Here is a 14,364-nt window from a genome sequence, read left to right as displayed (position 1 = left end):
TGACAGTGGAGACTGACTTTATTGTAAAATTTCAGTTTCATCACATTACAATACGTTTACATTTTGAGTGTGTTTTACTGGTCAGCTGTACAATATCATTCTGGTTTAAACTAAAAATTGTTTTGTTTTTTTAAAAGAAGAAAAAAAAACAACATTAATAAGAAGCACTCAAACAACATCTATTTTGTTCACCAGGTTTCTAAATACATCGAGCACACTTTTACATAACTAAAAGCAAAGTTAAAATCAGTTCCTTTAAGTTTTTATCTTGTAAAAACATTTGACTTTTCACACATAAAGAGCCATCAAATCTAAAGACCCAGACAAGACTACATCAGCTGAATAAAACTACATCAAATTTATAAAAAAACGATAAAGTTGAAACCAATCGGGACATCTCTAGTCATCAAGATTCAAACACCTTTACAGAGATATTCTATCTACCTGACTTTCACATCTACAAGTTAAATTCTGTACAAACGTAAGGCACTTGTGGCAGCCACAATGTTTTTATAGACGAGAAGGCCCGCAGCATTTCATCTGCGTGCCTCTCTGTTAGAAAAGCATTCATACACATTCAGCATCAAAGTTTAGTGTAAATTAAAAAACATTTTTTTTAAAAATCAGCTCAGCAAATTAGCAGTGTGTGTAAATATTTACAGTCCGGTCCTTTTTGGGTTAATAAAAAGCTGCGGTATTGAAAGAGTTGCTCATGTCGTGGTGGTCTTTAAACGACCAGGCTCTCCCGACTTACAGCTCCGTTCTGAAAGACAAAAGAAAAACAACGTTCATTCTAATGTTATCACGTTATCTAAAGGCGTGTTCACATGAGTTAATTTCCAAAGTCTGGAGGACTTACCTTGCGGAGGTTGGTTTTTTTAGAAGATGACATACTTTCATCATCACTGTATGGAGGAGGCGGAGGAGGTGGGTAGTCATCACGGCGACCCGGGTATCCAGCGGGCGGGTTCTGAGGAAGTGGTGGAGGTCCACGTGGCGCCCTGCCGCGATCCGAGCGGTCGCTCTCGCTGTCCAGTCGATCCCTGCTGCGTGCCCTCTGCTGCTCGCCCAGTTTCTTCCTCTCCATGGCTTCTCGCAGGAAGCTGTCATCATAATCATCCCGTCCGCCCCTGGCACCGGGACGCCGATCCCTCTCCAGGTCCATCAGATCGTCACGGCTACGGCTGCGTCTCCCTGGGAGGTCGCCGTAGCCCCCTCTGTCTCCTCTCCGGCGGTCATCAGGGGAGTAGTCACGTCGCCTTCGCTCGTCCAAGTCGCGGTCGTAGCCGCTGCGGGCACTGCTGCTCCACCCATCATCTGAACTGAAGAGACACAAAGCAGAAAAGTAATCAGCGGTGAGAAGCGCTTCAGAGGAGTTCAGAGTAAGGTTTAAATATCGATGAGTCGTGACTTCCTGTTTGGAGCAAAGCTCAGGATTAACACCGAGACTGATCGTAACAACTAGAAAGAGGTTACAACTTCATCCTGTGTCTGTGTCAGCGGACATTATCTGTACACAGAGGAAACTACTCACCCTCTCCTGCCTCTCGGCTCATCTGGACGCCGGTTTGCTGGGAGGTCATCTCGGCCGTAACGACGTACGATGTCGTCCAGGTTGTCCATGGAGCGTGCTCGTGCACGGTCACCCATGTAGCCTCCGCCTCGGGGTGGGTAATCGTCACGGCGGTGTCCCTGCTGGGAAACACTGCTGATGGTGCTCATGGCTTCATCCCGGTCATAAACCGTAGCCAGAGGTGGCGGCTGGGATCGGCCCCCCCGACCTCGAGGGTCCAAAACATCATGCAGAGAACTGACTTCACTCATGTTATCCACTAAGAGAGGAAAAGACAGAGAAGAAGAGATGGTTAGTGAAAAAGAGAAACTTGAATGTTTTCTGGTTGAAAATAATCAAAGGGAGGAAGGAGGAAGTAGATACAGACTCACTTCACTCATATTTAGGAGTGTTTTAAGTATGAGATATTTAGGGAATGGGGTTTGGTATGTAGCATCTCTAGGGGGCGTAAGACAGCTGAAAGACGAGCAACAATATTGTGTGATGTGATTTAGAAACTCCTCTGCAAAAATCTGTCAAACACAGACGCTTTCAAGTGAACACTAAAACAAAATGTTGTAAGGAGCCAAGTTAACGAGTAAAGCTAGAAAAATAAACGGTAATAACCAGTTTTTACATCCACTAAAGACTTGACAATTGAAATATTTATATTTGAACACGTTATATACAATATGGATAAATACATGTTTGAAAAGGCTGTGTTGAACCTTCACAATCTGCTGATCTCAGAGTCCACTTCAGCAGTGTGTACTTATGGCTTTCATAAAGTACAGAACCTGTGCTAGCACCTGTGTCACTTTGAAATGTCATTACTGTGGCCCTCATAATCAACCTTAAGTGTGTACTTGTGGTGTTTATTGCGTAAGGAACCTACATTAGTATCTTGGTCACTTTATGATCAAATAGTGTTTTATTTATTTATATTTTTGTTTGTTTTCTCGCTACTCCCCACTAAGTTCCGCACTTTAATGCGTTACGCTGCCACGAACACATTCACACCTTTCTAACACACTATCTGAACATAAAAATCATTGTTTGACTTTCATCTCAGTTAAATGTATTTGTCTCTATTGTTGCTCTGTATCTTTGCTTATGTTTTGCAATTTTGTATCTATTTCGTCCGTTTTATTTATTTATTTTGTCTTTGTTCATTTGCTCTCGCTTTAGTTGTCATGTCTATATATTCTTGTTTCATTTTGTTCACCTTATCACCAATAAAAAAAAAATAGTGGAAACAAAAAAAAAAAAAAATATATATATATATATATATATAATGATATTCACATTATTCCACAGTTAAAAAGTATATATAATTTAATAAAAAGTTAAATCAATCAAACCTGAAACTTTCTAAATTACTTCACACATTTAATCCAGTTTGCCTCATTAAGATCCCTAAACTTTCCGAGCCTGTTAGTCATTCAAACTTCTATGAATTATATAACATTGTGACCCATGAACATACAGGCATTCCCCTTTTCCTGGTTGTGGTTCATTTGACTGAATGTGATTTTTGTGTCTATTGCTAATAGTTCCCTAAATTATTACAAAAGTTGTTTTTTTTACCGTTTATTATTTAAATTATCATAACCCAGCTTTATTCAGCAGGGTCAATTTAAAAAAAAAAAAAACAGTATTCAGTCCTTCTATCAAACACTTGAGTTAGTATTCAAATCTTCCCCTTTTGTAAAACATCATCAAATATATTGCTCTTAAAGGAATGATGATGGCAGCACTTCCTCTCAGGCAGTAGTTCAGCAGAAATGCTCTTAAAGAAACTTGATTTACTTTTAACCACAGAAGTCTGGGGCTCATTCGGCACATGGACTGTGAACAGAGTAGAAACAGGAAGTGATCAGTCACTCACTGCGGTTGTAGTTGGCAGGTCTTGACGGGTCCAGTTTAGACAGCTCCTTCTCCATGTAGTAAATGGCACGTGTGGCGTTCCCATCTGGGTCAACCTGGATACGATATCCACTGCGAGCTGGTGAGAAGGAAACCAGTTATCAGCCTCTGCAGCGTCACACAGATATGGTAAATTAATGTGAATGTAAACGCATCGCAAAAAGCAACTTGTGCAATGGAGTCACGGCTCCTCTTTATGTTTTTCATACTTTGTTATTGATCCGAGTATTCTAACATTGGGCATTTACACATACTGGAAGTGGGTCTGATTCAATATTTACTTTAATATTGATTCAATGTGAGAGCTGCAGGATCAGGCACATTTTGATCCTAATTGTGAAATACACATGTGCAATAAACACAGCACACAAAACTTCTTGAAACACTAAGGTAAGAAAAAACACTCACTGTGGTCTCCTCCACTGTCCGGGTCATGCAGCAGAGGCACCTGAGAGCCCTGTCCAACTACACACACACACACACACACACACACACACACACACAACAGGATTTAGACATAGATTTAAAACAATGCTCAAAATTATCAGGTGGGCAATTACATGAAATCATTATGAAACTATGATATGTGAAACTTCTTTGAACTGCCCACCAAGACTGACACAGTGAATGGTTACTGGAAATTACACTCACTTGAGCTGGCGCCGTCATATTCCCGCCCGTAACTGTTTTGAGGAGGAGCATGGCCAGCTCCGTTGGGTAGAGGGAGAAGGGGTATACCAGCCTGGTTTATAAGTTGACCACTGTATGGTGGCTGAGCATACATACTGGGAGCATACATGGTGGGAGCATACTGATTGGGCAAACCTTTCTTCACTGCTTTTCCTGCCTCGTACACTGAGGAAGAATGAAACACAGCTGTTTAAAACGGAGAGACTGTACAAATGTGATGGAGTGAGGTGGTAGAAACAAATCTTGTACGCCTTTGTTACAGAAACAGAAACTAACACAGATAAACCAAACTTCACTTTATCTGATATGAATGTAAGTGTGAATATCATGTCTTCAGATAAAAAGAATCAAATCTTCTTTTGTCTGTAAAAGGAAGTTAAATTCAGTATGTGTTAGCTTAGCTTACACCGCACCAAACAGTCTACATAAAACTAAAACCTTTTATTCATTCAGTTTATGTCGTAAATTTACCGAATACACATAGAACAGTAAAAATCTGAATGAAATTCCCTATTTAAAAAAGGTGCTTCAGAGCCTTTATTTCCCCAATAGATAAAGTTAAACTATCCGTCTCTGTTTGCTTCCTGTCTTGTTTACTCAAGCTAAGCTATTTATTTAGCTGTCAGAGATATCTACATTTGATCCAAACAGGTTTCGGTGTGTAATAGATCTTCTCATCAATTTTTCTCTGAGAGGCTCGACAAATGTTTTAAAAAAAAATGTAAACCACCATTTGGTGATTTAGGTTTAGTCCCACATTTATACTAAATAAATGTAACATTTGGAAAGTATGAAGTTTCAGAAGAACTAGGGACCTGGGCCCAGGAATTTCAGTAAAGTAAATTCAGACAGTATGTTTTCCCCTTCCTGTTAACCTTATTAGCACAATTTCAATATGGCGGCGGCAATAGCTCAGTCTGTAGGGACTTGGGTTGGGACTTCAAGTCTGAAAACTGGTCTGACAGCTGGAGAGGGGTGCATGTTCACTTCCTGAGCACTGCAGAGGCACCCATATGCGAGACATCGAGACTCACTACACCTTTGTACTTTTACATTAATTCTGCAACGGCGTAATATTGGTGTCCTAGTATGGGATATCACAGTGCCTAACTGCGTTGCAGAAATAGCACATGTAAAGAAACAGCTCAGACATGTACACCCAGAGCTGTGCTCCAACGCTCGCTCAGCTGTCTTATAGTGATCCCATCCTACCCCTGTAACGCCTCTGTTACTACCTCTGGTCCCAGCACAGAGGTGGGACGACTTGGTGCCACCATTACGCCTCAGTGACAGTCATATTGAAGGCTACACGTTACAGGGTCATCATCACACTTTAAACTGGCAGTATGAAAAGAGCTAAAGAAAACATTGTGTTCAACACCCAGCTCTAGGTAACAGAAAAAAGAAAGAAAAGGACTACATCGGTCTTCTGTTTGGTACTTACGCGCTCGTGGGCAGCAGCAGCGGTCGGGGCAGCAGGGGCAGCTGATGTAGCAGCAGCAGGTGTGTGGACAGCACTGACACCAGCAGATCCCGATCAGGAGCAGCAGCAGCAGGAAGCCGAACACAACCAGAACAACGAGGAGCCAGTCTGCATGTGGAGAGTGTATTAATATTAATATCCAAGATTTAAGACCAGACATTTTTCCTCCTTTAAATTTTTTACAAAGGTTTTGTTCATCAGTATTAAGAATGAAACATCCAGCAAAGACGATCATCATTTTGTCAGTTTTTCAACCGTATCAGTTTCTTTTCAATTAGACAGATGTGATGTGTCCTTGTTCAATCCAACGGGAAGCAATTTAGTCAGGGATTTCTAGTCACTGGCTTTAAATGAATGCAAAGCAATACTCTGACTGACAAAAATAAAGCATCTTGAAATTGTATGATCAACTTACAAACAGAACTATATGGTGTGGATGGAAACACTTTTTGCAGTGTTTGGCCAACTGGGTGTTTAGCTGTATTATATGATGTCAGAATTTGTCACTGAGCAAGTGAGGAGCCGGTGTCTGTCTCTCTGGAGCGGGAGAGCTCAGCTTTCTCAGTAAATAAAGCACACATTGCTTTATAATGCTTCACGTCACAACATTCTCCATCAGACTGATTGGACTCTAACATGAAATGTGGCTTAAACTGTCTTTAAGTTAATTTGCAGCACAGAATTAAAGCTACAGGTAATATAGATTTTTTATAAGACGTAACATGAGCAGAGGGAAAAACAATGCCTGTCCTGGTTAGATTTTGCTGTGTAAAATTCAAAACCATTTTGCAATGAGGTTTAAAGGGAGCTCTGAAGAACTTTCAAGTGTGTTGCTTGAAGCCAACCACATTTATACAATTGAGACAATGTGTATAAGTCTGCTTGCATTTTTTTGGAACAGACCCAAATCTGTGGAACCTAGGACTTCTAATTGTGTTGCCACGGTATCCAAACGGTTATTAATTTTGTTTATTTTAGTGATATGGAAGTTTACATTTCTTTTGTCAAGACAACCCTGAAACACAAAATGAAAATCAGTCAGTAACTCTCAGATTTCATCTCTGTTTTTGAGTGTTAAGATCAAGAAAACATGGCCTCAGTGGTGAGGAGTCATTTCTTTAGGCTTTGTGAATCTGGAGAAACCGGTTTGTCCTTCTGCCCAGGGCATCACTTCAGTCTGCATGTCAGTTCAGGCAGCACATGCCACAAAGAAACAACAACAGCACAGAACACTGTTCATTCACATGTAACTACTAAAATTGAAGCTGGATGAGCAGAGCACTGTGTGAAAACCTTATTTGGTGTGTAAGGAAGTGGTTGCTCAGTGTTCTTTTGTTGCAAACAGGGAGCTGCAGAAAATAAACAAAAACTGTCACGTTAAAGAAAGAGGAAAAAAAATAGTTTTTAAAGGCAGAAGACTAAAGTGGCAAAGAAAAGTGTGAGTTTGTAACAAACAGCAGAGTTTGGTTTGTATTAAACTTCACGCTGAACAGCATGTATGTATACAAAGTATACAGGAACAGTAAAAGAGTAACAAAAGGTAGAACAGCCAGGGGTTTGAATTAAGTTTCATTGCAGGAAAAGGATGTCTGAGTCATCAGTTACTTTAGTGGTTGTTTTGCCCGTTCAATTTGATCTTGAGACAAGAGACTTTTTTAAGTTAAAGGCCTGAAGTATTTAAACTGCTTAAAAAAGGAAAAAATACATCTCTAAGTCTGCTTGCTGCTGATGTTGTGCCGGACTCCTATAAATAACTGAATATCGAGTGGAACTTTTCAAAACCTGAGGCGTAGTCGTGTCTGTGCGCGTGCGTGAATAAATTGAGCAGATTAAAGTTGTTTGTTGCAAAAACTAAATTAATTTAAAGGGGAAAACTCACATTTGATATGAATACAAAGCTAATATTAAAATATACCCTAAGATAAGATACCCCCCCGCGCGTACTCAACCACTAAGGTGTCTCGTCATTCTGTGGGAATGACTCTCACAGCAGCTGATCTATATTTGGATAGGAGCCAAGTGTATGTTGTGAGCTGAAAAGGAAATATTGTTTTCTGAGACTGAAATGGACTGTATACGTATGACATCTACACGTCATGTCATATGTCTAGCCTTTTAGAAGTGTACCCAAATGGAGATTAATTTGTAGGCTGTACCCGCCAACAGAATGTAAGCAAGACTGTTAACATGAAAAGTTTGTCAGCCGTTCGTGTTCTGTCTGACCTCTTCCGAAATAAATCTAACATAAACCACAGTCTGTCTCCTGAATTCATCATTGAACAATTGCAGAAGAAACACCCCACCTAACAATAACCAAACTAAATAAAGTGGCTTGTACTACCTTCCATAATCAGTAAGTCAATCTCAGGCAGGAGGTCAGTAGTGTCTGACTTTCTCTCTGTGAAAGAAAGATAAAGCCACAATTACTTTAAAGTGCTATTTGTCTAAGTTTACAACTAAGTCAACAACTAATGGATTTTAGTCACTTGTAAGGTCTGGTGGAGAGTTTGATTTTTGTTCACTGTACTTCTGCTGACAAAAAAGCTCAACAAAATATCCGGAATAGTCTATCTGGTTAACCTCTTGACTTCCTGTTTTTTTTTTTTTGTTGCAGGGAACTTTTTGCTCAACCCTTTATGAATGGAGAAATGAAAGTCAATGGAAGGAGAAGCATAGAGAGAAAAGAAAAAGCAAGTCTGATGATAATAGTCTTCCGGTTACTTACCGAGAACAATAAGCTCTGCGTAGTCTTCTCCGTTTCCTGAAAGGTCCTGAGAAGAGATCACTGAGCAGACGTAGACACCGCTGTCACCCCATGCCGTCTGTGCGATGTTCAGGTCTGCATCTGTGAGAAAAAGATCCCCAGGTTAGATACTAAAAATGTAAGTTTCACACATTAATACATCTTTAGTTTGAGAAAAATACTATCACAGTTTTTAAAGGGGACATATTATGAAAAAAAACACTTTAACAGTGTTTTTGAACACATATTTGGGTAACCTTTTGAGCAGGTCCGCCATTTTTATTCTCGCTAGAGAAGATTGATGTCTACTAGGAAAACTCAGGGGGGAGCTAATTTCATTTAAAGAGACACACACACCAAAACGGAGCATTCTGAGAGAGCTGGTTTATACAGGGTCACAAACCTCCTCTGGTGCTTGACTCATGTTATATTTTGAACAAAGCCCAGCACAGATGTTTCATTTAGACCACAGGGGACTGTTTGAAAAGGTGGAAAAGGAGTCTAATCTGTCGTCTTTAATGTTGTGATAATGATATGAAGAGTTGTATCACCCACCACCATGATAACAGCCCACAAATGTAACATTAACGTTCTCATTAACAAAACAGACCTTGCATTAAACTTAAGGTTCTTATAATGTGAGCATGTGTCAAACAAGTCTTTAGATGTTAATCGTTAACCCTAGCTTCAGTGGGAGTGGCCTGCGGTGCTGTGCATTCTGGGAGTTGTTGTCTTTCATCCACATCAGCCAAAAAGACACTTCCTGCCTTTTCTCAGTCAAGAAGGCACCAACTTCAAAATGTTTTTCACATTTCTACTACATGTATGACCCAATGTCAACACAGATTCATGTTTCAACAGGTGAAGTATCCCTTTAATAAGTCTACAGAGATATTTTGAACATGATTTGTGATGTTCTGACACCATTGTACCTTGGCTGATGTCAAATACCTCTCTGATACTCACACACTGAAAGTAAATAAAAATACACATTAAGAAGCTCTGGGTGATATTCTCTCTTTACCCTACTCTGCCGCTCTCTGGGCTCCCATAGTTCACATCATCACCCCTCATTTACTTCCTCCAGTGGATGGACCCGAGGTATGCGTCACCCAGCCACAAATTGCTGAAGTTGCTCTGCCTCATCTGTAGTTTTGCTGTACCCTAAAACAGCTTGCGCTTTATTTAACCCCTAACTCTCGTAACCCATGAAAGTAAAATTTAGCTTGCCTTAATTTTGCTAAATCATTTGATAAAATAAAAGCAAATTGTGAGAGCTCTAGCAACACTAAAAATCTCCTGCTGTGTCAAACGTGTGTGGAATGAAGTCCCAAGTAATTTCATGACTTAAATGTCCAGAAATTGTCTGGAAATTGTCATGAGTTCATCTGTTAAAGGGTTTGAAATGGCATTCAAATGTTAATAAAAGTCAACTCACTGTTTAGGATGCTGATCTTGCGGCCCTGGTATTCCTGTCCAAGGGTGACAGCATTGCCTTGCTTGGAGGCCACAATACGCACCGTCCTCTGGCTGTCAGCACACTCAATGTTGGGGTCGTAGTTTGGGTTGTTCTGGGATAGGATGTTTTCCGCACTACTGGGATTCAGCGCAGCCTGGATGGGGTCCCGGCAATATGATTTGTACTTCCATGTGACAACAGGAGGCTGGGTGGCGGTTGTCTGGAAGCTACAGGTGAGGGTGATGGGCTGGAAGAGGATGACAATGTTCCTCTTTGTGGGTGTCTGGACCGAGATGGCCTTGATGGAATCTAGAAAGATTTTTTTTTTAATTAGATTAAGCGTTAAAGAACAGTAAGGATTAAAGGAGCAATATGTAACTCTGACATGTAGTGTTTAAAATGGGTACTGCAGTCCACATTTCACAACATTGGAGAGAGATGTCTCCCCCCACAGAAGCTTCAGTGTTTAGCTAGCTCTGCATCAGTCTTAAAACTTTTCTGCCTTCTTACCTCTCTCCTTTTTCCAAAAGCATCTTCTATATTTATCCTAGTTTTACTACGTTTCCGCTCGTGGAGCTAATTAGAAAAATTAGAAGGCTTTTTAAAGCAGGTGGAATCATATCTGAACAAGTTTGCTTGCCTGCTTCCATCGCTGCAACACCTGTTGGTTTGCAGTGAGCAGTAGCTCAGTCTGTAGGGACTTGGGTTGGGTCCCGGTGCGGACCAAATATGGAAGCTGGTCTGGTAGCTGGAGAGGTGCCAGATCACCTTTTGAGCACTGCCGAGGTGCCCTTGAGCAAGGCACCTAACCCCCTCCCCACCATCAGCTCAGAAGCGCCCACTGTGGGCCGCTCCGTCACTCTGGCTTCTCTCCATTAGTGCATGTCCATAGGATCCTGTTTCTGCATGTGTGTGTTCATGACTTACAGAGTGTAAAAACTGAAATTTCAATCAATAAAAGTAAATCTTATAACTAGTCTCATATCTGTCAAACTGAGGGGCATCCAAAACAGTCATGTGGGGGTGCCTTAAAACTGCCTACCTTCTCTGGTAAAAAAAAAAAAAAACTAGACGATTGCGCACCAGAATGGAAATGTAGAAGGACATACTGTCTGCTGCGTTGTTGTCAGAGAAGCCAGCACTTCAACATAGCATGTTTCCTAAATGTCTGATGATATAGTAAGGTAATTTTAAGATTTAATTCAGTAGATATCTTACATAATGCTCATTTAGGATTATTATTAAAATGTAACTCACATTTTGTAATAATAGGTAATGCTTTGTTAATCATTTGAAATACCCCTCAGGGCGTGGTATATGACAAACGGTATTTCCCCACCGCTGGTATCACTGAGTGGGTGTGATGAGTCATTGGCGCAGTGTTTCTGACCTTACAGACTGGCTAATTACGACAGGTATGCATACTTCGTATGCTCTGAGAACAGACATATGTACCAGGCTTTTCGATACAATAAAGACTTATTGTTTTGCTCTTTTCAGAAGTCTTTGGCTAGACATGTTACTGACGATGTGTGTATGTTACCTGCAGAGACACCTGCGACTTTTCTGTCACAACCTTTCAAGTAGGCTATTGCTTTTCGTTGCAGTTAGGCTTTTAACATTGCCTTTTTTTAAATGAGCATTAGCTTTATCTAGTAGCATGAGGAAAGAATAGCAAAGAAATTGAGATCAACAATATTAACATGAAAACACACGTGTTCTTGATGTATTTGGTTTAAGATTACCATGCACACAGGTTATGTTAACAGAAACTTTCGTAAGTAACAAAATGGTATGTTTTTTAAAGTGAACAATTAGCAAAGAAATTGATAAAATCAGAGTCAGTGGGATTTTAAAGGTCATCAACAAGAGGAGAAAAGTCATTATTTTTGGCATATGAATTACTCAATGAAAAAAGCTGAGCGTCTTTGTAGGTTTTGGTGTTGATTATTTTTCACTTCATGTACTTTTTTTTAGCAATAACATTTAGTGGTTCTGTTGAGTTTTAATGCGTTTTACTAAAGGGAATTCCTCAAATGTTCCCCCACCCCCAGGACTGTTCCCCCACCCCCAGGACTGTGTACTCGCTTTAACTAAAACTTCCTGTTACTCTTTATGTTATGTGGACCTGTGAGGGCCCTTAACACATGATAGGTTACAACAGGCCCACCGTGCAGAAATAACCTCTCTGCACGGTAATGAACATAACTCCTACTTGTTTACTAGTTCTTAGAGGTAATACGTTATTCTTTAGCTGAATAATGACCAAGAAATCCAATATTTTATTTAGGATTTCTTTTCTCGCATCTAGGCTAATTCATGTTGTCGAAAAATACATTTCGACAGGTTGTCTGTATGGTTTAATTTGCGTTTTGTAGGTCAACACATTTTTGACAATAGGCTACAATTAAACATATCCCCCTATAATACTCTTACTTTAATATAACAGCAGAAACAAATATAGCCCAAAAAGTGTCAAAATGTATACAGTAACACTTGCAGTATCTATCTACGGACTTTTCACGGAAGAGGGCCCCCACCCTGTTTAGAAAAAAAAAAAAAACTACCGTACCTGTCGCCATTAAAGCGGCGATGAACACCGTCCAAAACATGTTTAATCCTCGTTCCTCGGAGTCTCAGTCGACTATGCTGTTATGATATCACTGATTACACTAATAAAACTACAAGTTATGCATAATATTGAGCACAGCCGTACTTTTCCTCAGCCAGGTAGCTCCAGCTCCATTTTATGTCCATGTAGGTTTTAGGCGAGGGGAGTACCTGAACGCCCCAGGTCCGCCGCGCTCGCGCAGGCAACAGGTGTGCGTTCAGGTTGTGAAATACAGGGGGGTGTGAAATTATTTTTTGTCTATTTTTGTAGCTCGATGGTAGGTTTGAAATCGTGAGCCTGGTATCGGAAACCTGAAAAACACTTAAAACACGAAAACGGTGCGTTATAAATATATTTTCTTATTATCTAAGAGATGTAGAATCAGCTTCACAGTTCTGTCTCACCCCCGTGCTATAGATGGATGGTACGATCCAGCCACTAGCGACGCTATCTGAGCACTGTTTGTTAATGTTTAACCTGTCTCTGTGTTTGTGTGCTCGTGGAAGTGAAAATGCGCGGGCCTTTGTGTGAGTATGACCCATTGACCAAGTCTGACCGAGTTTCTGTTGGAATAAGATTTAGTATTTTCTTTTACAGGTTTTGTAGCGCTGTCGGGAGAAGTATCCAGATCCTTTCCTTGAGTAGCCTAATACGTGAAAGTAATGAGCAAACATCTGGCCTAGCCTATGAAAAATATGCATTGCAATGGTTACTGTAAGTTTTTATCATGTTTATATATGATGCCTGTTTCCACTTTTTGAACCTCTATCATGATAGAATGTGAGTCTGCATTAAAACATACCTGCATGTTATAAGTATATTAACAGTAGTAGAATATAGGTGTTTGTTCTTTTAAGATATTTAAGATAATGATGCAATACAATTTGATACATTTTGTGTACTCACAATTTGTCTTGGACTCAAAGTGCTGCACACATTCAGCGCCATTTCATCCTGGTAAAGAGCCCTTGAAGTCCCAGAAAGTTAATATATATATATATATATATATATATATATATATATATAAGTGCATTCAATATATGAATTAATCTTTATTTTTGTGTCTCGCCGCTCAACACGACCCATACCTTACTGGATTATGTACATTTCAAGAAAACATTTATGGCCTCAAATATAAAGTTAGCAATTCAACACAAAATGCTGTAATAACAAAATAAAGACCTGATACAAAAAAGAAGAGCAACAGGAGTGAAAGAGACAAGATAGTTATCTTATGCGTACAAGCTATTCCTGTTTGCACAAGATAAAATAAAATCCCTTTTGGGAGTTCATTGGCTTTGTAGTTAGCCTGTTATTGATAGATTATAAAAATAATCTTTCAATAAACTATCGTAGATAAAACTACCAGTTGCATATACCGGGATGGAGTTGTTTTTGCGAACTTTACTCTTAAGTTTCTTTTTCGTTTTCACCGCTGCAGAGCAAAAAAAGAGGGGGGGAGACTCGTCTGTGTAGGAGCACAAACTGCAGCATGACAGAATAAACACATCAGCCCAGTTCTACGATCGCCCTGCTTTGGCAGATCGTCGGCACGTTAAAATCCTTCACGATCTAATATCGTTATATCGCACACCACTACTACCCATCAGTAAATGGAGTAGTTAAAACTTAAATAATTATACATTACTGCACTTCTTCATAGCCTACTTTCACTTACAGTAACAAAGGTAATTTGCTCAGCTCAGTACAGTGAGTTGTGTAAAATTTGATGGTGGGACTTCTGCGTTTTCCTTTCCTTTTGATTCTGAGTACTCCTTCCACCGATTAACCATAACAGACGCCATGGTCTGGTTCCATGTCATTGTTATAATAAAGCAGAAGGTCTGCACACTGTTGAGCTCCCAATGATAAACTTTATTAAGGTGAACATTTTGACAAA

At 40.0% G+C, this 14,364-nt stretch overlaps 1 protein-coding gene across 2 annotated transcripts; it reads right to left on the bottom strand.

Moving 5' to 3' along the window:
* On the bottom strand, positions 1–12,661 carry lsr (lipolysis stimulated lipoprotein receptor). Of its 2 annotated transcripts, XM_061050039.1 has the most exons (11): positions 12,426–12,661; positions 9,833–10,162; positions 8,377–8,496; positions 7,993–8,049; positions 5,613–5,759; positions 4,130–4,333; positions 3,887–3,943; positions 3,441–3,557; positions 1,535–1,832; positions 860–1,322; positions 1–763 (listed from the first exon to the last, which is right to left on the bottom strand). In XM_061050039.1, exons 1-11 carry the CDS (start codon positions 12,463–12,465, stop codon positions 728–730), a joined length of 1,869 nt encoding a protein of 622 aa, XP_060906022.1. In that variant the 5' UTR covers positions 12,466–12,661; the 3' UTR covers positions 1–727. The 2 variants fall into 2 exon arrangements, with proteins under 2 accessions (XP_060906022.1, XP_060906023.1); XM_061050040.1 differs by lacking the exon at positions 7,993–8,049.
* Between the last annotated feature and the right edge of the window lie 1,703 nt (positions 12,662–14,364).

The sequence above is a fragment of the Labrus mixtus genome, chromosome 11, assembly GCF_963584025.1.
Source record: "Labrus mixtus chromosome 11, fLabMix1.1, whole genome shotgun sequence".
Classification (NCBI taxonomy): Eukaryota; Metazoa; Chordata; class Actinopteri; order Labriformes; family Labridae; genus Labrus; species Labrus mixtus.
This window is presented reverse-complemented; position numbering and strand designations above follow the sequence as displayed.